Source organism: Neophocaena asiaeorientalis, unplaced genomic scaffold (genome assembly GCF_003031525.2).
Source record: "Neophocaena asiaeorientalis asiaeorientalis breed wild unplaced genomic scaffold, Neophocaena_asiaeorientalis_V1.1 scaffold149, whole genome shotgun sequence".
Taxonomy (NCBI): Eukaryota; Metazoa; Chordata; class Mammalia; order Artiodactyla; family Phocoenidae; genus Neophocaena; species Neophocaena asiaeorientalis.
In genome coordinates this window covers 890,169-915,746 of record NW_020174442.1, presented here as the reverse complement: position 1 = coordinate 915,746, position 25,578 = coordinate 890,169, and the positions used below count along the sequence as shown (strand labels likewise).

At 38.5% G+C, this 25,578-nt stretch overlaps 1 protein-coding gene across 1 annotated transcript in view; it reads right to left on the bottom strand.

Moving 5' to 3' along the window:
- The window catches only part of FBN2 (fibrillin 2), a 225,817-nt gene that overhangs the window by 62,715 nt on the left and 137,524 nt on the right, over nucleotides 1-25,578 (bottom strand). The window contains exons 18-27 of the mRNA XM_024757148.1: nucleotides 25,095-25,220; nucleotides 23,047-23,172; nucleotides 18,205-18,324; nucleotides 12,211-12,348; nucleotides 11,572-11,622; nucleotides 10,628-10,753; nucleotides 7,771-7,998; nucleotides 6,815-6,940; nucleotides 2,327-2,455; nucleotides 1,426-1,551 (exon numbers count right to left, since the gene is read on the bottom strand). Of these exons, the coding sequence (XP_024612916.1) occupies nucleotides 1,426-1,551; nucleotides 2,327-2,455; nucleotides 6,815-6,940; nucleotides 7,771-7,998; nucleotides 10,628-10,753; nucleotides 11,572-11,622; nucleotides 12,211-12,348; nucleotides 18,205-18,324; nucleotides 23,047-23,172; nucleotides 25,095-25,220 (1,296 nt within the window). The remainder of the gene's footprint in view (nucleotides 1-1,425; nucleotides 1,552-2,326; nucleotides 2,456-6,814; nucleotides 6,941-7,770; nucleotides 7,999-10,627; nucleotides 10,754-11,571; nucleotides 11,623-12,210; nucleotides 12,349-18,204; nucleotides 18,325-23,046; nucleotides 23,173-25,094; nucleotides 25,221-25,578) is intronic.

Sequence of the window (25,578 nt, the reverse complement as noted above, 5' to 3'; positions counted from 1 at the left end):
GCAAAAATACATATTTTATAATGTACATTATATCATTGAGGGGAACTTTTTTTTTTCAGCTATAAAACCCATGAAGGGCTTCCCTGGTGGCGAAGTGGTTGAGAGTCCTCCTGTCGATGCAGAGGACACGGGTTTGTGCCCCGGTCCGGGAAGATCCCACATGCCACGGAGCGGCTGGGCCCGTGAGCCATGGCCGCTGAGCCTGCACGTCCGAAGCCTGTGCTCCGCAACGGGAGAGGCCACAGCAGTGAGAGGGCCGCATACCACAAAAAAAAAAAAAAAAAAAAAAAAAAAAAAAAAAAAAAAACCATGAAAATTAATTAGCAAAATAAACTGAACTTAGAAACAGATCTCTGGATCACTGGTATCACAACCATGAATAAATATTCTGTAATTATCTGTGTGAAAAAGCTTTTTGAACTATTAAAGTGGAATTAAAAATATTTAAAACCTTCACCTTTTAAAAATGTCTGTTCGATAAAAGAAGCAGACTCACAGATACAAAGAACAAACTAGTGGTTACCAGTGGGGAGAGGAAACGGTGGAGGGGCAAGATAGGGGTAGGGGTTTAAAAAAAAAAAAAGGGTTATTATGGGATTACACAAAAACATGAATGCAAAACTTCTGAGAATTGTAAAGCACGAAAGAATTTAAAGAATCTTTCATTGAATAAAAAAACTTAAAAAATAAATAAAATGGTCTGTGATTTAAGATTCACCTAATCATTAGCATAGCGATATAAATATGGGTTATAAGTAAATACATGAGTAGTCGGGAGGTGTGCTCAAGCTATGTTTTTATTTGGGGGTGTGGGATCTGTCTATTTTAAACTGTTTTATTTGCTTACACTTTCAAGAAAGACTTACTGTGAGGAAAACATTTCCTGGCTAAATCAAAGCTTTAAAGCCTATGGAACGCTTCTTCAAGACCAGCCGTGGTCGCACCTACATCCTCCGCCCCCCATCCCCGAGCTCAGGGCCGGTAAAGAGGCCTCAGTGCTTCTGTGAGGAGGGGGTTGGAGCGTGAGCTCACACACAGGTGAGCAGACCCTGTGACGACTGACACGGGGCACCGAGTGCATTCTTGTGCACAGGTGTGCACACAGGCAAACTATCAGGGAGCAGCCCTTCCAAGGGGAGCAGCTGTCCCATCCCAGCCGACCCGGAGGAGGGAACTACAAGGCCTGACACAGGGTCCCTCCCACAGGGTTCTTTCCAGTGCGCTTGTAACGAAAACGAGGGGAACTGGGGTAAGCATCTTCTAAAGACACAGCCTGAATCCAAATGTACAGACTCTGAATTCCCAAATTTTAATCTGTTAGATTTCATAGGCCCAAAACAACCAGTTCATGAGAATGACCTCTGATCTTTATGATATTTACCAGTTGAACTGGGAGGGTTTTATGTGCTGAGGAGACAAACTCACCCACACAGTCCTCACGTGACGGTGACAGCTCATGTCCCAGTGGGCAGTCACACTGAAAGCTGCCCTCAGTGTTCACACAGGTGCCACCCCTACAAAGGAGAGGGTTACGTTCACATTCGTCAATGTCTGAAAGGTAAAAACGTGAGAGCCATTAAAGAACTCTGAGGAAAAAATGTTCACGCACACAGCATGGGAGAAAGATTCATTATCTGAGGTCATTGTGACTCAAACGTGAGACATGGGTTAATAAAAGATGGGATAACGCTCTCCTCACTTTATGATCAGTAGATAAAAGGTTAAAGTTCTACTCTGAAAAGATAGTGAGCTATCAAGGCTTTTACTTGTATGAAATGAGCAGGCTCATGAGAGGTAAAAATAAACAATATTCGCTTTATATCACTCTAAACTCCAGACACCATATGTCTCTATCTCTAATTATAGTGAAAGAAAACTCTTAGACTGATCACTTTCTGTATCCCATCAGCTGAGTCCTATAAGTTGCTAAAAATCAAACGATGGGCTAAAAGGTGGGCAATGCCAAGAGTGTGTGTAATAACACCCAAGTAAGGAAAAGGACATGGGATTCGCATGACAATATAAATTTGGGGGTCACCACCCACTACCATACATTTTCAGTGACTCCCTCCTCAGCAGTTAGTCTGTGGTGACTTCAGATTCTATAAATAAGCAGAACCCAGTCTCAATATCTCACTGCCATTAAGGCACCGAGGGGCTGGGGCTCCCCAAGAGCTATCGAGGAGCGGATTTCCTGTCTGACACTTAGATCTGTTCTCTCTCTCACCACAGCTCCTTGCCAAGCACGCTGTTCACAGCTCTGAGACAGGCCAAGGTCGCACTAAGGAGTCTGTGCTACACCGGTTTGCAGATCCGAGCAGCTTACCCATGCAGTTCTTCATCATCATGAACCCGCTCTCGTAGCCTTCGAAGCACTCACACTCAAAGCTGCCCGGCGTGTTGACACAGATCCCACTCCCACAGAGGTCAGGAGAAATCCTGCACTCGTCAATGTCTAGTTCACAGGGTTTAAAAGAAATTCAGAAAACCACAGTGAGATGAGAAGGTGTTAGCAAACAGAGAGGTTTGGCCTTCCGAGCAAAAGTGCTGGAGGAAGCAGGGGCGAGGCGTAGAAGGATGCATTTTCAGGAGGTCACCTCGAGGGGGACAGGGCTGCAGGCATATTCCTTTCCCCAACTGCCAAAACTGTCACAGCCAATGGGCAGGGGGGCCCTTTTTGTCCGTAAGAATTCTGGAATTGTGGATTTCTCTTTGTGGCTTAGAAATGATAACAGAAGGATGAACCAAGCAACTGGGATATGAGCCGACCAAGGCAGGTGGCAAACGAGGAAGCAGTGGCCATATGGATGGAGTCCCATGCAAAACGCAAAGCCCACACTGGTTCTGCTGCATTAGCCCACATCCGCCCTTGGTGCGGGCGTGAGAGGGCTGCTGCCTCTGAGCAGGGGTGGCTAGCCGGCTACAGAGACAGCCTCAGAGGCAGACGCGACCACTGAACCCTGAGCCGGAGAACGCGCCTATATGGCAGGGCCGTGGAATATGCCCCAACCGTGTTTCTGCGTCATATTCAGACGGAAGAGCCTACTGATTTAATTTTAAAATTAAAAACAAACGATAATGATGGGCATTTGCGTTTGTCAATTTTTACATACTACAGTAAATAAGAATCTTTAATAGCAGCACTTAGACTCTCAAAAATAGGATTCTCTGAGAAATCTCCCATTCCTGAAATCAAGATTTTCCATAGAGCAGTATGTCTGTAAAATAAGATTAAGAAAACATGACTTGCTTAAATATTTTTGTCAGAGTGGGAAAAATGTTTTTGCCAGCATCTGTTTATTCTCGTGAATTTAAATTTTTAAGTTTTTCTATCACAGGATTTATAAATGGCTAATTTGCACACGTTCTCTTGCGGGGGGTAGGGGGGGTAGTCTCAGCCCCTGCTTTCTCCCAGCTTTTTTTTCTTTCTAGTGATTTTTCCCAAATGCAGGACATACTGAAAAAATGCAGGTACTTTCTTTTAAACAAAAGTCTCAACAAAATTGATTGATTCAATTAAGCAGGTAATAATATGCACACTAATTCTCTTAGTTTTTATCTATCAGTATCTAGGAACCGGTGATGAGAGCCATATGAAGAACACAGAATAAGTTCAATGGCAGAGGAGGGACAGATTTTGGCTGATGTGATGTGGTGGGAGCTGCATAGTGTAGATTATGAACTCTGGAACCAGATGACTGGGCACAAATCCCACTTCTGTCATCTTCTGGGTGTAGGGGCTTGGGAAAGTCACTTAATTTCTCTGTGCCTTAGTTTCTTTACCTGTAAAATGGGGCATGTAGTAGCACCTGCCTCATAGGAGTAAGCGAACCAATGTTTCTGAAGTGCTGAGAACATTTCTTGTCTCATAAAGAGGGCAGTATATATGAAAGCTATTTGCTGTTAAGAATTAGCATTTTGGAGGAAGTGGCTTTTGAACTGATCCTGGAAGATGGCATAGAAATTCTAACTTTAAAGATGTAGAATAAATAGAAGGGCAAGAGATAAAATGCACAGATGAAGAATACTAATGCATTTCAGAGAACATCAAGTTATAGAGAGGCTGATAATGGGTGCAAGTACAGGTAAGATAGGTACGGTTACTGAGGGCGCCAGCGTGGGGAGCAGAAGATGGGCCTTACATGCTGTGAAGAAGGGCAGCCAACCGTGTCCCACTGTCCTTTCACATTGCATCCCACAACACCGCAGTGCTGTCAACAAACTTCTCTTATACAGTATAAACGAGTTGAGTTTCAGAGCCATTAAGTGACTTGGCTAATTTCACACCAAAAACAGGGCAGTCAGAACTGGAAAAGCTTCTTTATCTACGTCTAGGATCATCTAAGTCAATAGAAGTTGTTTTGCGGGAAGTTATGCAATCCAAGCCCTGCTTTAGGATGAAAAACCTGGTGGTTGTGAAACTGAAGGATCTAACTGGAAACTTACTGGGGTGGGAGACGCTGGAGGAATCTGCAGTGTAGTAGAGACTGCGATGTGTTGCCCAGGTTCCCCTTCAAGAAGGAAGGACTCACGCGTCCTTGCCCTCAGCTGTTGGGACTGCGGCTGGCAGAAAGTCCTGAGGTGAGAACTGTCTTCAGGAAGCACCTCAGCTAAGCGGACCTTCCTCACAGTCACATCCCTTCTTGGGGCAGATGTATGCAAAGATTCATCATGCAGGTACATAAACACCTAGCCCCTCTGCCCTAACTCAAGACAACTGTGATGGCTTCCCAGATGCAGAGCTCCCGGGGCAGGTGGGCTGAGGACCACGTTGGGACTGCATCACAGCCCACTTCTGCTTCCTTTCCCCCCGCTCCCAAGACCAATCCTTAATAACCTTCGTGCCTGCTAATCTCTGCTCAATCTGTTTCCTGAGGAGCTGAACCTACAGCAGCAATAGTGTAGAAGAAATAGTACAAGTACTTGAAATAACCATTTTGATGGAAGAGAGGTGTCAAAATTAAGTCTGAGGCTTCAATCCTGAGTGAAATGATACTATTAATGTATCCAAGGAAGTCCCTAGGCAGAGGAAGGGGGATGGGACAAAGGGAGACGAAAACAAAGAGAAACTGTCCAGATGGAAGTTAGAAATGCAGGAGTGGAACTCAGGAGGACTAGAGGGCTAGAGATGGCACCTAGGAGTCAGCTCAACAGAGGCCATCCAAAAAGGCGTGATGGTAGATGCAATTCTGAGAGGCAGAATGTTCAGAAAGCAGAGGACTTTGGAAAATGCCCAAGGGATGGAAAATGCCAAAGACAAGAAGAATCTGGGAAGATTAGAGATGGAACATCATAGTCATGATAGGACAACTCAGATGGGAAATACCATGGAAGCTAAGAGAGAAGAAAATCAAGGAGGGGGTTGGCCAGAGGTCAAGGAAAATATGCACTGAGAGAAAGATTTTTTTGAACTTGGCAAAGGTGTTTTGCAAGAGTATATATATATGTGCCTGAAGGAGGGAGGTCAGCATTCAGGGGCTACAAAGCAAATGGTTACTTAAAAGAGAGGAATGAGAGGTGAAAGTAGGAAAAGAGCATGGTAGCTTGAGGGAAAAGGAGGGCTGAGGAGATGCTCTGCACTTGTTTACAGGTCTAGGGAAAGAAACCAGTAAAGAGGGGGAGATGCCAGAGAGAGAGGAGTGAACTCTGCTAAGAAGGGCCTGGAGAAGAAAGAGGGAAGGAGAGTGAAAGCAGAGAGTTTCGCTGGAAAATTGCAGAAGAACATCACATTTCCTACTCTGGAAATGGAGGAGAGAGTAGGGCTGGAAAAGGACATATTATACCAGAGAAGAGGGTGTGTGAGAAGGGTCCTGGCAATCAGGTTTGACTTCAATAAAGAAGAAAAGGAATGAATAGCGATACGAGAGGGTGTGTAAGCCAGAAGAGGTTTAGAAGTGCTGCTAAGAGAAATTTATTAAGGGACGTAAAGAGGTGAATACAAGTATCGCTCAGCAGCAGCAAAGGCCTGGTTGAGGGCGAATGCAGGGACCTCGGTCACCTTTTCTCAGGCTCTCCCCACCAAGTGCAGCAGCCCCGAGTGGAGAAAACAGTGGTGAGGGGGTTAGGAGTTGGGGATCGGCATGGAAGGCACGGCAGAAAGACAAGATGGCAGAACTCCACAAGACCAGATGGATAGTTGTGAAATGCTTAGGGGAGAGTCTAGGCTGGGTAGGGCCAGGAGTGAATCACTAGGATCCTATGGAGTACGAAGCTAGGAAGAAGTCAAGAGAGACACTTCAATGGAGATCAGGAACGCGTAGTGGGGGCAGGAGAAAAGGGAAAATTCCAAAGAGAATATGTAAAACGAGAGTTCTGAAAACAAGACCTTGGAGACATACTTCAAGTGTTTGGAATAATTTGTTATATTACCTAACAGAAAAACTTGGAATTTTGTGTATTTTCTTAGAGAGAAGGATAAGGGTATGGATATGGATTGTGACTGAAGCATAATATTAAGAAAACTGCCCACAGATGAGGAAAATAAGTTACAACTTCTCTATTACAAACCTTAAAATTTGTAACAGAATGTCAAGTTTATACAAGTGTTGATTTAATGGCTATATTCTTTAGTACTCATATATTCTGAAAATCCTATTGTTATATTGTTCTTGTAGGTAGCACAGATATTATTTTCATGCTCTTTTGCAGCTCTCTCACAAGTTTGCTGGAGAAGTGGTTCAGGCATCGGGAAAAGGAAATAAAAAGAACAATGTACATGTTCCTAGTGAGAAGATGGGCTTTTAAAGGCAATACTTCCCAATAGCAAAAGAAAGAGAGCCAAGGTTTACCCAGTACAACAAAAGAATAGTCTCACCTGTGCAGTTTCTTTCCTCCAAGTCTAGAGCAAAGCCACTATTGCAACGGCACTTGAAACTTCCAATTGTATTCCTGCACTTTCCATACGTGCACATCCCAGGGAATGCTTTGCATTCATTGATATCTACAGGCAGAAAAGAGCTGGAATGTAGAGCCGGTTGATATAAAAGAGTAGGTCCAGCTTACCCTTAAGCTGGGATGAAGTGAGAGCATGGCATGGACATATATACACTACCAAATGTAAAACAGATAGCTAGTGGGAAGCAGCTGCATAGCACAGGGAGACCAGCTCGGTGCTTTGTGACCACCTAGAGGGGTGGGATAGGGAGGGTGGGAGGGAGGCTCAAGAGGGAGGGGATATGGGGATATATGTATACGTATAGCTGATTCACTTTGTTATACAGCAGAAACTAACACACCATTGTCAAGCAATTATACTCCAATAAAGATGTTAAAAAATAAAAGGGTAGGTCCATCATTTTAAGTTAAAAATCTAACGTGATGGAAAAGAATGTACTCAAGTAAAAATGTGGGATATCAAAATTTCCAATGATTACATTGATGCCACACAGGAAGTGCCAACTGTGAAAAAGATCCTGTATTTTTACTGAACAGTTCTGATCCTTTTATTTCTGACCATTTGTTTTGTAAAGTTTAGGGGAGATAGAGAACTTTTTGCAACATCAGGGCTGCATCTCATCAGGCTGTGCTGAGGAAAGCAGCAGTACAGTAGAAGGCTGTAAGAAAAGTAAGATTAGCTGCCTTTTTTAGTATCTTCACTTCAACACCAACTTGTACAGGTGATTTATACTCCTGGGCCATAAGGCTGGTTGCATGTTTTGTTTAACAAAGAAAATAAAGTGGGAAATCAAATGTTTAAGGCAAAATCAATCTTCAGAGAATGCGGAAGGTGAGCTTTAGTGCAGAGGGACCAAATGCGCTGCTGACGGTTACCTTTGTAAAATGGCCTCCCAGTAAGAACGTCCCCTCTGTTAGCAAAGCCAGGCCCCCGGGGGCACAGGGTCTCGTACTCCGTGGTGCCAGGTTTGGGGCACTCCTCACACTCAGTGCCCCAAGCCGCCCCGACTGCACAGCAGCAGGCATCCATGCGGAACTTCCCAGGAACAGGATGGACGCATTCATCCTCATCCCACTTCAAGTAACACTGCTCCATGCGGATATCTACAGGGAGAGGGAATCACAGTTTGAGATTAAGCTGTAAGATGCACTGAACATTCACATACCAAACACCTGCTTAGGCCCTGGGATGAGGCCAGGCCCTGGAGACACACTAATGAGCAGGAGACAGAGTCCCTGACCTCCTGAAATGGATACCATAATGACAGTCATTTAAAGAGAGAACAGGTGGGTTCTCCTTCAGTGTTACCTAATCTCGCCTGACACCTTCAGGAAGAAAAGGTTCCCTTGGGATAAGATTCCTTCTTATCATCAGCTATGATCCTTTTTTTTGTATCACTGACATCAGAAAGAATAAATAACTTTAGCATATTTTAGGGCCACTGAAATATGAGCAATTCTGTGATTAGTGGGGGGAAAAAAGCATTTGAATTACATATGTAAAAAGTTATAAGAGCCTGGTAGAGTAATCCTGTGCCTTTACTACTGAGTTTCATATCAATATTTACATCAGGAATCAAAACACTGTCAACATATGGCCTATGAATGTTTTGATTTTAACATTAATTTTGGAAACCTTTGGATAGTACATGTGCTTTACAGTTTGTTGCAGTCTCCACTACTCCTTATTACCACCTCACTCATTTATGTTAACTTCTTGGCCCCTGCAAGCATCTGAGTTTGGAACTCCTGATTTAGATCAACTTCTATCAGAGCAGTTTATCTCTTTTGTTCTCAGAATATTTTCCATTTTCATATGCCAATCTCTTGAAACCTTCTCACATTCACAGCCATGGTAAGTTATTGTAGCAAAATTTAAGTAGTGACAAAAAGCATTTAACAATAAAGATGTTAAAAAAAAAAAGCATTTAACAAAGTACAAGGATGAAGAATCCGATATATCCTCTTAGAATATTACAAAGGAATGATTTTGAGTGATATTACTGAGAATTTATTTTGCTGAGTGATAATTTAAAATCAATGATATAAATTCATATATAGCATCATTTAGTTACTGAAGGCAATTTGATTTCATTAGTTATTGGACCATACTGATACTATTACTTTGTCATCTTCAAAAGATACTTTACATTTTTCTAAACTTTGGAGATAATTTAAGAATAAAACTCCAAAAAGAAGTTTTCTTTATAATTGGACTTTGGATATTATAATTTCTAAACAATTCCATATGATTTTTTTTCCAAATGATTTTACAGTCATACTTTGTATCCAAATTTAAATATGCTGTCAAAACTTAGTTTAAAATAAAATTTGTGTTAATTATAATAACTAAACTGTATGCTGTTGCAAACTTTTTTCTTACTACTAATTTTAAAAATCCCTGTTTTTAAAATACTTTAAAGATCTTTGAATAGAATAATTTAAAAATATTTATTATAGAGTTTTGGAATAATTTTTAATATATAATTTTTTTAATACTTAGTTAATATATAATTTTAGAATACCTATTTAAATACCTTGAAGATCTTGGAATATAATGCTACCATTGCTCACACTTTGTCTACAAGCTTAAATTTCAAATACAAGCCTATGTAAAGTTATTTTACAAACTAAAAACTTACTGTTTCATAAGATATTGGGAAAAAATCCCTTAAGTAAATAAAAAATTGTTCAGAGACAACACAGAATCAATAGAAGTTTCTCTTTCAATCATGAAACTTAAGTTTAGTCAAGAATAACACTGATAAAAAATAAAGTCAGCTAGGCATTTCTGTAATACAATGCTGACAGAAAAAGCTTCCTTATTTAAAATCTTTAGAAAATAAAGCATTAAGAAAATTTAAATTCTGAAGATGGTAAAGGAAGGGGTAGGATCAGTCAATATTTTCACACAGAAGCCACATCCAAACTTTGCCATGACTTTCCCCACTGTCTTGTCAAGGAGCATAGCTGCAATGGGCTGGTAAATGTTAAACTTCAAACGCGAGTCTCCCATTTTTTTCAATGTTCAAAATATACATAGTTCTCTTCTTCCATTGACTCAGTGTGAAAGACTAAACAGCCTAAAATATCTGATTAAAGAACTTATAATTTTTGTGTGTGTGTGAAAGTAGGGACTTGAAAATATATTTGTACGGCCCACGCTCATAGAAGCATTATTCACAACAGCTGAAACCCAAGCATCCATCGACAGATGAGTAGACAAATAAAATGTGGTACATACATACAATGGAACACCACTCAGCCTGAGAAAGGAGAGAAATACTGATACATGCTACAACATGGATGAACCTTTAAGACACCACACTAAGTGAAACAAGCCAGTCACAGGAGGACAAATATCATGTGATTCCTTTCCTATGAGGCACTTAGAGTAGTCAAATTCATAGAGACAGAAAGTAGAAGCATGGATGCCAGGGGCTGGGAGAGGGATAAATGGGGTGTTAGTGTTTAATAGGTACAGAGTTTCAGTCGGGGAAGATGAATTTTTGAGATAAATTTGAGAGTATACTAACTTTCTGTATTATACAGAAACCATTTCATTTAAATTCATTCACTTGAAAAATATCCTCTGGTGAGTTTCCCCCAAATATCTCACTTAAAGCAAGTTTTCCAGCTATAGACCAAATAGTTTTGGTCAGGCCACTCTCCAAAAAAATAAGAAAATTCATGCTTGGTTTCATGCATAAAACACAAGACAGCATGGACTTACCCAAACACACACGGCCAGTTCCATCCAACGTAAGGCCTTCAGGGCACTCACAATGAAAAGATCCTTTGCTGTTAACACAGCGTCCATTTGGGCAAACGCCAGGAAACACCTCACACTCATTAACGTCTGCAGGGAAATGAAGCAAGCAGAGAGAAAAAGACGTTACAAGTAGAAAAAGCAGGTGTAGTCTTACTTCCTGTATAGCATATTCATTCTGCAATACAATGCAGATTATTACTTGAGTTAAGCAGAAATATTCCACAACGAAGCCACCGGGTTTCCTGGGTACCAGCTGTGAAAACTACCACAGTCTTGCCCGTCCATAAAACACATCCCAGACACACCTTTGCCAGCTGTTCTGTGCCTTAAAGGCTAGTGATGTCCTCACAAAAATTCACCCAACAGCATAAAGAGGAGAAATGGGAAATTCTAAGCTGTTTCCTAAGAATATTATTCTAAAACATTTGTTGACTACATCTAGTATTTTTATTGAAATTCCAAGGTTTTTGAAAGTGATAAATATCTCCAAAGTGTGAGAGTGAATGTTAATTTTTTTAAATTAATTTTAAATTCTTTTTTTTTTTTAAACCCCACATTTGTTTATTTATTTATTTTTTTGGCTGTGTTGGGTCTTCATTTCTGTGCGAGGCCTTTCTCTAGTTGTGGCAAGCGGCGTCCACTCTTCATCGCGGTGCACGGGCCTCTCACTATCACGGTCTCTCTTGTTGCGGAGCACAGGCTCCAGACGTGCAGGCTCAGTAGTTGTGGCTCACGGGCCTAGTTGCTCCGCGGCATGTGCGATCTTCCCAGACCAGGGCTCGAACCTGTGTCCCCTGCATTAGCAGGAAGATTCTCAACCTCTGCACCACCAGGGAAGCCCCAGTGAATGTTAATTTTAAATACTGCTCTAAAGACTTAACAATGTCATTCAAGAACACACCCACCTTCACAAGTAACACCTTTAATCCTGGCAAACCCTCTTGGGCAAGCTGTATCTGTGAGAACAAAGGACACATTTTTACTTCATTACAAAAAACACAACTGTCTTAAGCTCAAGAAACAGTATAATGGAATCTAAATTGAACTAAATAAAAACCACAATCTGGGCTTTAGAGGCAAAGGACTCCAGCTGCCCTCTGTTCAATTCAGTGGAGCACATGACATGCTGTGGTAACTCCATTGGTGTTGACCCATATTGAGATTCTCATAATTTTTTCTACAATTTCCTTTTGCTTTCACACTGTCAACCAAATCACAAGTAAAAGATTTAGAGAAAAGAGACATCATGCTCTACTGGGACACATGCAAATAAGAATATTGGAGGATACAGATAGTCACCCAGTGGCTAAATTCTAATTGATTCCCTTCCTTATCCAAACTATTCAGAAGGTCTGCTTATAGTAAAAGGATAAACCAAATACATATTTCAAGAAGTGAATACATTTTACGAGAAAAGACAACATGTTGGGGAGGGTAATGATCTTATGGTCTGCCTCATGGTGGAAATATACAGAGAAAGAGATGCCTATTGATGAAGAAGCTTTCTGATGCGAAGCCCAGAAGCCCACTGGCCAGGCTCCTACCTAGTTCACACCGCTCACAGGGGCTCCCCCAGGCAGCCCCGAGGGTGGCGCAGCATTCGGATTTCAGAGTGGCTCCATTAATGTTCACCTCACAGCGGTTGTCCTGGATGTTGAGCCAACACGTCCCTTTCAGGCTGTCTGAAAAGCAATAGGAAATAGTGGGGAGCTCTCATCTCTGAAGAAAACAGAACTCAGTTCTATACACCAAAGGCATTATTTAATAGTATTAAAAAACAAAACCTTATTTAAAAAACTTTTTTTATAGACATTTACATGTACATGCATTTAACTATAGCATATTACATACATGAAAATTAAATATGGTACTGTATATATTTCACAAGATATGATAATTAATACAATTATATCTATGGGTATTCTAGGAGCAGCTGCTACTGCCCATGATTTCGTACTGGGATTCGCAAATACAGGGCATTACTGTTATAAGATCATTACTTGTATGAAAAATATTCATAAGACTTATTCTTTATGGCAGATACTTTGATATTTAAGATTTTATCAAATAACATTCTCCAAATAATCTCCTTCTCTCTTAATTCCCCACCAAATAAACCACACACAATTTCCGTTCTGTTGGAGACAAGCCAGTGTCTCTCCAACCGAAGATAATTATTTGATGAATAATTTGAATAAAAGAAATCTTAAAGATAAAAAAATTAAACATCACTCATAAAACCACCATTAAGACACACCAAGGCTAATATTTGATGTATTTTCTTTCAGGCATCTTTCTATAATACATATGTATAGCCTTATCTCTAGTTCAAAACGTAACACATGTTTATGATAAACTACTTGAAGAAATAGCAGAGAAAATATAAAAATCACCTGTAATCCAACCATCCAGAGGCAACTACTCCTAACTTTTTATACTATGTTTCTACATCAGATTTAAGTTCTTCCTTAAATGCCCATTAAAAAACCAATTTTGAAGCAGAGAAGAGGAATCCAAAGTTGACATGGCAAGTATTAACTGAGTAAAATAAATCATATGTGAAGTTTTCCTTGCAGTACTGTGGCTCTCAGTTTACTGTGCATAACATTACCAAGCTTCTTGTTAAAATGCAGACTCATAAGTTTCCAGGTGTGTGGCCCAGGAGTCTGCATTTGACAAGCTCCTGAGGTGATCCCTCTGCAGGTGATGTGTAAAACAATTTAATAAAGCTTAATAGCGTAGTGTGGTCACAATCTTGGAAAACAATAAAGAAAAAGGCTATTCCTACAGTATTTATATTTTTTTCATTTTTTAAAATAGACTTTTTTAGAGCAGTTTTAGGTTCACAGCAAAATTGAGCATAAAGTACAGAGTTCCCATATACTCCCTGCCCCCTCACACACACAGCCTTCCCCACTATCAATATCCCACTTCAGAGTGGTACATTTTTTACAGTCAATGACTCTATACTGCTATGAATATCAATATCGTGTACAGGTTTTTGGGTGGACATAAATTTCAGGTCATTTGAATAAATACTAATGAGTGCAATTGCTGGGGTGTATGGTAAGAGTATGTTTAGTTTTATAAGAAACATCCAAACTGTCTCCAATGTGGCTGTACCATTTTGCATTCCCACCAACAATGAATAAGTTATTGTTGTTCTACATCCATGTCAGCATTTGGTGTTCTCAGTGTTTTGGATTTTCACCATTCTAGTAGGTGTGTAGTGGTGTCTCATAGTTTTAACTTGCATTTCGCTACTGAAATATTATGTGGGCATTTTTTCATATGCTTATTTGCCATCTGTATATCTTCTTTGGTGAAGTATCTGTTAAGATCTTTAGCTTATTTTCTAATTAGGTTGTTAGTTTTCTTATTGTTGAGTTTTAAGAGCTCTTTATATTTCAGATAACAGTCTTTTTATCGGATATGTCTTTTGCAAATATTTTCTTCCAGTTTGTGGCTTGGCTTCTTATTCTCTTGACCATATCTTTTGCAGAGCAGAAATTTTTAATTTAATGAAGCCTGATTTATTAATTACTTCTTTCATGACTCATGCTCTTGGTGTTGTATCCAAGTCATTAGCAAACCTAAGGTCATAGTAAATTAATATAAACATAGACATTACACCCTTCACCAAAATTAACTCAAAATGCATCACAGACCTAAATGTAAACTACAGTATTTACTTTAAAACTCATCTAATAATAAGGTCAAATAAAGTTATACTGCTAAAATCAACAATAAAAAAAAATACAGGGCTTCCCTGGTGGTGCAGTGGTTGAGAGTCTGCCTGCTAATGCAGGGGACACGGTGGGTTCGTGTCCCGGTCCGGGAAGATCCCACATGCCGCGGAGCAGCTGGGCCCCGTGAGCCATGGCCGCTGAGCCTGCGTGTCCAGAGCCTGTGCTCCGCAACGGGAGAGGCCACAACAGTGAGAGGCCCGCGTACCGCAAAAAAACCCAAAAAAACAACCAGAAACACAGAGAGGGAATTGCAGTGAAACTGGCAGGCCCATGAAGGGAGATGTTGTAATCTGATTCCCTATGGAACAAGGTAGTGGGTAAGAGCACATTACCTACAACCCAAGCCCTCTGGGTCAGAGGATAAAACAAAACAATTCTGTCCTTGACTGAATACAAAAAGTTATGGGGCAAGGCTGTGGGGAAGAAATAGGCAATCCGTTTGCTTTTTTCTGTTTTGAGATTCAGTTTGGATAAAAACTGTATGCAAATGAAAAAGATTTGCTCAAATGCATTTGTATCAGGTCTCAAATTACAGGTTTTTTAGATGCTTAAACCTGTACATTCCATAGCACAGAGGAAACTGAGATGCTTGTGTAAGGCTACTGTGTATTGAAATGGTCTTTTAAGGACTGGGTTAATTACTGATTTATCACTTTGGCTGTAGTCATTTTAAGTAAGATATATTCTAATAATATTTGCTAATATTTATTGAGGTAGCAACAAGCACTGTTAAAGGCTTTCTATGTATTAGTTTATTTACCCATTAAAACAACCCTATAAGGTGTGAACAACTTTCAGATGAGAAAACTGAGGCACAGGGGTCAACTAATTTAACCAAGTAAGGTCACCCAGCTAGGAGAGTGTCAGCATCAAGATTCAAACCTGCGTTGTATGATTTCAGAGGCTTTACTCTGCTTCTGTAGGCTGGTATTGTATCAACACTGAAAAGTCCCCAAATCCATCCATACACACACATATACAATCCATCTCTATCTCCTGACTGTTTTTTCTTTTGTGTGTGTACCTATATACCTACACACACACACACACACACACACACACACACAGAGTCACAATATAGATGTAGTTATATAGTCAGAGGTTGGTTAAGATCTCTGAAAAAAATAAAGCAGGGAAAGCAGATAAGCTAGAGGCTACAGTAAAAATCAAGAAGAGAAATAATGGTGGCTTGGACTGGGGGTTGTTGATCTTGGTGGTGAGAAGTGGTTGAAATATGGATAAACTTTAAGTACAATCAATAGGATTTACTGATGGATTAAATGTGCAGTTTGAGAGAAAGGCATCAAGGATGACTCCAGGATTTTAGAGGCTGGTAATTACAAGAATGGAGTTACCATTTGACAAGGCAGAAATGATTCTAGGAGACACAGATTTAAGCTGAAAGATAGAAATTTGCTAAGTCTGAAATGTCAACTAGACACCCAAATGGAGACACTGTGCAGATAATTAGAAATACAAGTCTGAAATTAGCAGACAGATTAAGGATGGAGAGAGAAATGTGAGTCAATGTAGAGGCCATCTAAGCATGAGTGTAAGACAGAGAAGCAAAGAGGTCCAAGGACTGACCTGTGAGACATTTCAAATTGGAAAACAGGAGAATATGAAAGATTTAACAAAGGAAACTGAGAAAACGGGCCAGAAAAGTGAAAGGAAAAGAAGAGGAGGCCATAAATGAAAAAATTCTTGAGAAGGGATGAGTGATGAACGGTACTAAACGCTGCTAATAGGCTAAGATGAGGAGCATTGCGCCTGTCGTGTCCATGCCCAGAATGCAGATCCAAGCCAAAGATGAGGGAGATTGGACTAGATTATGCAGAGCTATCAGATGTGAGCAGTGTAATGCAGGAAAGATTAACCAAATTTATTGTTCTATTATATTTAATCATTTCAACCAGCATACAGCAGTCTCTTCAAGCAGTTTATAGAACAGTTCAAGATTGGTTTATACTTAGGAAGTTTGCATAACATCTTCTAAATCCCTAAATATTCTTTGTATCTAACTAATTCATGTACATTCTGACAATTTTAAAGTTTTAATTATATCAGGGAATTTTTATCCAGTTCTAAATTTAGAGATTTGGCCCCTACCAAGAACAGCTTGCAGGCTAATTACTGATTAAAGCCATTTGACAGTCCTATTAAAAAGTACATTCATAATATTTCCTAAGTATATTTTACTATTAACTCCCTTTTTAAAACTAGAATTGTTTTTAATAAAAAAAGAAGAAAAAATGATGTCTAAAATTTTAAAATATTAAGTAAATTTCTTTCTGAGCAGCTTTAAGCTGGGATATTCAAATATGATCACAATGAATGAAAACACGTAACACGTTGGCTGAGAAAAATATGGTGGTGTTTAGGTGTACAACATGATGACTTGGAAATAGAAAGTCTTTGTTCCTTTTCATTAATAACTATAAGGGTAAAGGCCAAAATCATAGACATGTTTATGACAAAGCAAAAACTAAGATATCTTTGATGCCCAAGTGGCATACAGAGTTAGTTTTCTGAGACATTAATTGACTAATGCTGAGTTCATTTCCTTTGCATAATAAAACGAGTCTATCTCAGTTGGAAACTGTGGCTTAGCAAAAATATTTCTGCCTTACCAGATCCAACCCACACGTCCTCCCCGCAAACCAGGAATTCTGTGAGAAAAAAAAGTAACGCCCTAGGCAGATGGCAGTCTATTTCCTAGTATGGAGAGCTGAGCAAGGCTCAAATTTCACCAGCTGTACCTCACTGGGAGATGAAGAGTTGGCATTTCCAAAGGGAAGGTTTTCATTGAAACTTTGGACTTGGTCAGTTCTCCTGTGACAAACAGGTACTCTAAGCATCCAGCTAAATATTGCTAGCATCAGACATAACACTGAAAATACTATTGTCTTTGGAAAATACTAAATTGAAAATTGATATTGAATAAATAACAAACAAAAACAGCCAATTTATTTGGCACTATGTAAAACTGAAACAACTCCCTAACTACTTGGAAATACATATTTAGTTCCCTTTAAAGGTGGATACTAGGTAATAATATGAAGTATGTATACCTAGCCAGTGTAGCCATAGACACTAGAAGCAGGAAAGAATGACTGGGATCGTTTTTTCCCTTACATATGCTAAACGGTTGCTTATAGTGATAGATCAGACTATTTCATTTTATATATCTCCTATCGTCAAAAACTGACCTTATATGTTTTGAGATACATTGAAAGATGTCTTGGAAGTTTTGGAATCTTTCTCTCTTAGAGATTTCCCAAAGCAAGAAAACAGTTATCTTCTCTTCCTTGGAGCTCATAAATTTATGATTGATGGGAGAAATGAAAGAAAACAATAAATTCTTTCTATTTGTTTAAAGTTTAAACTCTTCAAATTCTTGTTAACTGAGTCCAAATGCGATCACATTTCTGTTTACCATTGAAGGTTGTTTATAAAATGTATGCAGTAAGGATTTGATTGTATTGATGCCTAAGGCATTCCTGGGGAATGAATATAAATATGTGTGTGGTATGGAAATGCTTATAACGTATAGCATAATATATATACTTATAAGAAAGGAACGCTTCCCAGAATCTAACAAAATATAAGAGCCTGTCCAGTTTATGCTATCATGTTGTACTCCTATCTTGATAACAAGAGAAAACAACTGAAGTGACTCCTAATTATTAGCTTCCTGTGATTGTGTTCTGTTTTTATCCACAGAAGTCCTGAGGTCTCTGCTTATCTTTGTAGTGAAACTGAAACATCAGCACCATGTATGAATCTTACCAATACAGATCAATCCTGTAGAGCTGAGTTTGCTGCCAGGAGAACATTCACAATGGAAAGATCCAAGGTTGTTCCTGCAGGCCCCATTGACACATGGGTTGCTTTCACATTCATTTATATCTACAATCCAGAAGGAAAAGATTCTGTTAGAGCTGCCATGTGTTTCTGGAAAATATTACTCCAACAAGCCATGCTATGCCAGAATGTCTGGTAAGCTTGGCTCTTGTAATTTTAATATGGTTCTATGAGGCATAAAGTGAATGGGGAAAGGAGAAGTGCACTTTACCATGTGAATACACATGTGCACGACCGGGGACTCAGTAGGACTATAGGAATCAGCCTATTTTGAAAGGGTTTAGCATCTAAAGCTTCACTGTTTCACTACAACTTTACATAAATTGGATTCATTTTCTCCTATAATAAGATGTAATTTTCCTGTGGGAAATCTGAATTCTGACTCCACGGAAAGCAACATATTCCTGGGTGCAATGTGTGCTGTGCACAAAAGTGATTGTTTCTGTCATTTGTGGCTCCGAGAGGTTTTGGAAGAATTTAAAAAGCCTGTAGTAGAGACAACATATCACAATGCTGGCTTTAATTCCAAATTTCTGGATACAAATCAGGGAATAAGGGATGAAACTTTAATACTGGGTACAGCATTCTCCTCTAGCCCTTATCCACCTTCCCGTTCACATTTCCATGTTTGGTGTGAGACATTTTTGCGGGCCTCTCACTGTTGTGGCCTCTGCCGTTGTGGGGCACAGGCTCCGGACGCACAGGCTCAGCGGCCATGGCTCACAGGCCCAGCCGCTTCCGCGGCATGTGGGATCTTCCCGGACCGGGGCACGAACCCGTGTCCCCTGCATCGGCAGGCGGACTCTCAACCACTGCACCACCAGGGAAGCCCCCTGGTGTGAGACATTTTTAAAGCACAACTGATTGTGCTAAAATTAAAAAGAGAAAAATATCTTTTAATTGTTTTATATAGACCTTTACCATCATTAATTTGATCTGAGTCCTAAATCAAATCATATACCATAATCTAAACAACTCCTGTTGACGGTCAGAAGTATGACGGTCAGAATTAGAGTATGCCTATGTTCTCAAGTGGTGACTAAACAAAATGTCAAGCCAATAAAGTTAAATAGCTTAACATGAGTTAATTAAAAATAAATACAAGATTTAGTTAAAGTGTTTAGAAACAATATCAAAGACTGACCTTCAATATAAATTAAACCACTCAATTTAAGGAAGAGAGACATGGATTTCTTTCTGTATTTGGTTAATTATCCGAAACAGGTCAACATACCTCAAGATTTTTTTTTTGAACACTACAGTTTCCGAGTTCACCATAATACTTATTTTTTTCTAAACACCTCTTTGAATTAAACATGAATACTATATATACCAAGGAAAACATGCAAATAAATAACTAGAAGATTGTAATGTTTACTCTTGAACATCTCAAGTCAAATACAAACTAAACTGGTTCTGAAAAGGCAGGGCTTGCTGATTTTCAAGTCTATGGACTTGAAATGCAAATTTAAAAATCCATGCGGAAAACAGTTATGTTCCTTCTTTGCTATTTCAAAACTACTAAAGAAGAACTCAGGTATAAAATGAATTCTTCAAGTAGAAATTGTGTGAAGAAATATAAATGCATCTTTCTTTCAGGTCATTTGTAGCAAGGAGGCCTCTTAAAAGAAAAATACAAGAGCAGGTTTTATAAATATAGCACAGATTTGGAATGAAAACATCTATTCCAGAGTACTAAAATTCTTTCAGTAAAAACACAATGTAAAAAAGAAATCAGCCAAAAAAGCAGCAGATACCTAATCTGAAGACAGATGATATATTACCTACTAATTTTATTTGTAAGAAGCTCCCCCAAAAGAAAAATGTCAGTATCATATACTTTCAAAATCCCTATTTTATATTAAGCAATTATGAACTCAAAAACTATAAACACATGCCATGACAGCTACAAATATAAACTGTTTAATTTTTCTTTAAATACAATGTTTTTATGTTATAAATGTCGTGGAACCAGGAACTGAAACAGTTCACTGTACATTCCTGGAAATAAACTTCAAAGCACATCTGGTTTACATTTAACTAGTTATGTCACTGGAAACACAATCTAAACCACAGTGCTTGCTATAAAAATTTTAACTTTCACAGACTCTCAGAGCTCAAACAAAAAAGTAAAATAAATTTTTGTAACTTCAGTTTGAAATATCAGAGAAACTTGATCACTGCTATTTATTACGTATTTAAAATAGCCTGTTGAAAACAAGAATGACAAGCAAAATTAGTGAATCTAGCAAATATATATAGAGAAAGCTAGAATCGGCAATGAATTGGCTGATACTGATAATTCTCTGCCTAGTCTTTGGAAATTAGTTTAGAAAGAATAGCATGCAGAGAACTGCTTCAGGCAGACAAATTTATTGTGTGAATGCAAGGCTGGAAATAAGGAGGACACCCAAGGGAAAAAGATATCCGTTGTCTGCAGGTCTATTTCTTTTTTGCAAAACACTTAATAAAATGCAAATAACTTAATAGTGGGAAGAAAGTGTAGAAATAACAGTTATTTGGTTGGATTTCTCACCATAAATCAATTTTATTTCCACAAATGTCATAAGGCTAGAACCAAAATATTTCTCTATCATTTCTCTTTTATTTATATAATATGAACTTCTTTCTTATAAACGACAGATAAAAAAACATATTTCGTATTAAAGAAAAGGCTCAGGTTTATCAGGAACAATTATCCTTTGGACAAAATAAGTAAAGACCATGTTTTCTAACCATCACTGTTGCCTGATTTGGTATTAATATGCCTTAATATTTATGTAATCATCCAATGTCATGCTATTAAACACCATTAGCTCCTACTCTTCACTTTTTCACGTAAGTAGGCGAATCCCTTTTATTTACCCTTTGGTATTTCACCTCTCAGTACCCTTCAACTTCATCTTACTCGTTAAAATGGAAGAAATATGCTATAAATATTGATGATTTGGTATGCAAACCAAAGTGACCAAACTGAATCAGACACCAACCATTTAGTTCCCCGTTATGTGTCTCCCTCACAAGAGCACCAAAGGGTTCTGTCGCTATGGACAGGGAAACCAGTCCTAATAATCATCAGCTTCCCAGTTAAATCAAGATGATACCCTTAGTTATTCTTGCTTTCAGAGCTTCCTGACATTTAACAGAAACTTATCTTCCAAGAGACAATAGATAAAACTGATATAGGCAGTGAGAAGGAAGTGTAGAAAGTAGGGAATAAAAACAAAATGGAAAGAAACACAATTCTTGAAATCCCTTCTCCCACCCTCCAAAAAACTCATGGAGGAAATATGGCTAGAATTTTTTTTCTTCTACAAAGTTTCTCATGGCAATTTTGAAGGATAAGAGGTGTTGAGGGGAGTGGGTGCTAGAAAATAAAGACTCTGGTTGAATACATTTAAGAAGCTTAGGCTAAACACATATTATGTGAAAATATTCAAAATTCTTAAGTGTGCCCCCTGTCGTCTCTGCTCATCTATGGACAGGATGAGTCTTCAAGTACTTTAGCTGGGAATGGAAAGTGCGCTTTTCTTTGAGCAGCTCCTGCCACAGGTGGTGGATAGGAGGGGAACTCAACAGTTATCAGAACTAAGTTCAAAAAAACTGCATTTTATGCCGAGGTTTTCTTTTTTCTTCCCTTTTTTTCTTTCTTCAGGTTAATTACTGCTTTTCAGTGGTCCCTCAAATTCAATCTAAACTGAGAATTGCACTTTGTGATTGCATTTCATTGACTTCAGCTAAGTCCTTTGTGTTCTGGCATCTTGTTTGAGTCCTAACTTGTTTCTGTTCATAAGAATGCTTTGAAGTTAAACAATAAGATGAAGAGAATGTTAACATCTTTTTGCATAATATTACTATTGCAGTTTTCTTGGCTATGAAGTCACTAGAAAACAAATACTTTAACAGATAAAAAAGGGCTACTCCAAATAACTAAAGATGAAATTTTTTTTTTGAAAAGGTTACTATTCGGAAGTAGTTATTGGATTTGAGAATGTCATGGGACACTTCTGTAGGCCCACACAGTGAGACTTAAAAGGAACAATGACTAGTAGTCATACCACAGAGTATTCTGAAATACACAGTACTTTGATCAAGAAACAAAAACATAATTGAAGGCACTCATTGCTTAGCTGGTATCTACTGAAAATGAGGCCTTTCCTAAGCATTTAACTCATTCATGTAACTCCCACTGAAGAAAAATGAGCTTAAAAGAAAAGGAAGACGTTTTTAAACAGTGGTTCACGATCTTTAAGCCCAAATTATAACTTCAAAATTTTCAAATGCAAAGAACAATTCTCTTGGACTATAAATTTAATTAAGGTGACCATTTTTACTCAAGCCCCAAATATTTTCTGGGCCAACCCCTGAGGTCTATCAATCATTTCATAAATAAAATGCCTAAGAGCTGACTTTGCCATTACAGTGCAGGTTCCCCCAGGCTAATGTGTCACAGTAGTTTTAAAAAGGGAAAAACAAACAAAAATCTGACATTTTATTAGCAAGTAAAACAAATTGGCTCCTTTCACTTTTTTTTCCCATTAAATTCAAAATGTTTGGTGATATTTCATCTGAATGGGACAAAACTGATGGTTTTATAAACTGGGTTAGGCGCATGCTATTTCTAAAACTGGCAGATTAGCTGAAAGAGATTATAAATTTTTAAACATATTCAAACAACATTCTTTCTTCTCTATTGCTTCATAACGTACTTGTGGTTCACGCATATTGAGGTGCTTACTGTTCACAACGAAGGAAGATGGTTCTTACCTTCACACGTCTCTGTCTCAGTCCTGAACACATAGCCAGGTGGGCAGGTGCAGCTGTAGCTCCCAGGTGTGTTTCGGCATAGGCCATTGTCACAGAGCAGTCTGTTTACCAGGCACTCATCAATGTCTGGAAGCAACCGTTAGAAGACAGGACACACACACAGTGAAACAAACAGCACAGTGATCAAAATGTTTTATTTTTGTTGTTTGTTTTTTTCCTCACCCCATACCTTGACTCAGTCAGTCTCTCTGTATCCAAAACACATTCCTGATCCTAAGCAAAATATATTTGGTTTTACTCATATGGAACATTCTTATTCTTGTAGCTACTTTTAAGGTGCTTTTGAAGTTCCTGGGAGGTGTGTAATGATTTGGAAAAGGCACATTACTACTTTGTTCTTCATTTACTTACTGCCCCACAGCGGTATTATATTTTAAGCATCACCATAATCTCCCTCATGATTGTACATTTAATCAAGTGGCTGAATCACTATTTATTTACCCATTAGTCCATGCTACGGGTTGAAATGGGTCTCTCAAAAAATATTTTGAATCCCTAACCCACAGTACCTCAGAATGTGACCTTATTTAGAAATAGGATTGTTACAGAGTAATCAAGTTAAAATAAGATCCTTTAGGTAGGTTGTATTCCAATATAGGTATGGACACCAACGACTGGAGTCCATATGAAAAAGGGCAAATTTTGACATAGGGACAGACACATACAGAGGGAAGCTGATGTGAAGACACACAGGGGAAAGATGGATGTGTGGCTAGAGTGACACATCTAAAAGCCTAGGAATGCTAAAGATTGCCAGCAAACACCAGAGACTAGAAGAGGAAAGGAAAGATTCTCCCCTAGAGCCATTAGAGAGAGTGTGGTCCTGTTGACACCTTGATTTTGGACTTCTGACTTCCCAAACTGTAACAATCAATTTCCGTTGTTTTCAGCAACCCCGTTTTGTATACTTTGTTAGGGCAGCCCCAGCAAACTAAAACTGGAATTCGGCTTCATTTTTATTTTTAAAATCTAGTTTTAATTTTATCAAAATTATGCACATACCTACTTTAAAGAGTTGAGTAGTGCCATGAACCATGTTCAATGTGTGAATGCTCACTGAATCTCCCTGTTTTCAGTAGGGTACTCATGTGCTCAACTGTACTTGGACACTATGCTGGAAGGAACTTTGCTTCTGGGGAATAAAAACTAGCTGGCTTGCATATTTTTATAAATGTTCAACAATCTCTGGCTGGTGCCCTTCCCAACAGATATCAAAATCTGTTATGAGTACATGATATTTAATATAGCTTTATATATCCATCTGTATGTATGTCTTCAACCCAAGGTGAAATGGATATATAATAACATAAATCAGTAATAAAACCCAGAGCCATAAACATAGAAAAATGTATTTCTTTCTAATCATAACCATCAAGACTTGGATGTAAGAGTCATCAGTGGTTAGATGTAAAAATTATTATATATAATAATGGATGGAATAACATTCGTTTTATAAAAGTGAGCTCAAGTGCTCCACGGGAAAATCTAGATTCTTCACAAATTCTAGAACATACGAACTACATACTTGAGTTTTTTCAAACATTCCCTTATAAATTACAAAAGGAAACACCCATCTCAGTTATCATGTCTGGATATGTTGCAGCGACTGATTCTTTATAAGTCAACCTGTAGTATTTAATTTTCTTAACTTATTATTATCCACACTGCCTCATTAAGTTTTGAATCCCACTTCCTAGTGAAAAATTATAAGATTAAGATATATGCAGATATAACAGGCCGATAACTGACTCTGTGTCCATTCACTTGGGAAAAAAATAATTTAAATACTAAATTGTGCCACTAAAAAGTTTGTTACTATGTAACAGCATTTGTTTGATTCCCGTATTTTTCTTTCTCTGCACTAAAAAGGAAACAAGAAAAACTGTAAGATCTCTAGTTTTACTCATTTATTTGTAGTTTGATTTCTCCTATAATCCATGGGATTAAACTATACAAAAGGCTCTTGTATAATAAAACAAATAACTTACCAATACAGTTTCTTCCAGAGGCATCTGGCTCATAGCCACTGTTGCAATTACAACGGTAACTACCACGTAAATTTTCACAAATTCCATTGGCACATATATCAGGATCCAGAGCACACTCATTGATATCTGCATTAAATGTTCAGAGTTTAATGCTCACAGCCACTTACTGTCTGTTGATACATGTATGTCTAGTAAAGATCACTCAAAATACGTAGTGTCTAACTCTGCAAACCCCCAATTTGCCATTCAGAAAGGGAAACGAAATGAAAATATGGAGTGAGAATAAAATAGAGAGATATGGGACACTTCCTGGTAAGTCAAAAGAAAAATGAAGGGAACCGGCAGAAATTCAAAGCATTAAGCCATGTAATGTGCTGGCATTTATGATAAAATTAATAAAGAAATTTATAGACTGTTGGCTCAAAACCCAAAGGAAAAGTCAACTTGATAGGTATTATAACCATCTAATTAAAAGGCAAAGATT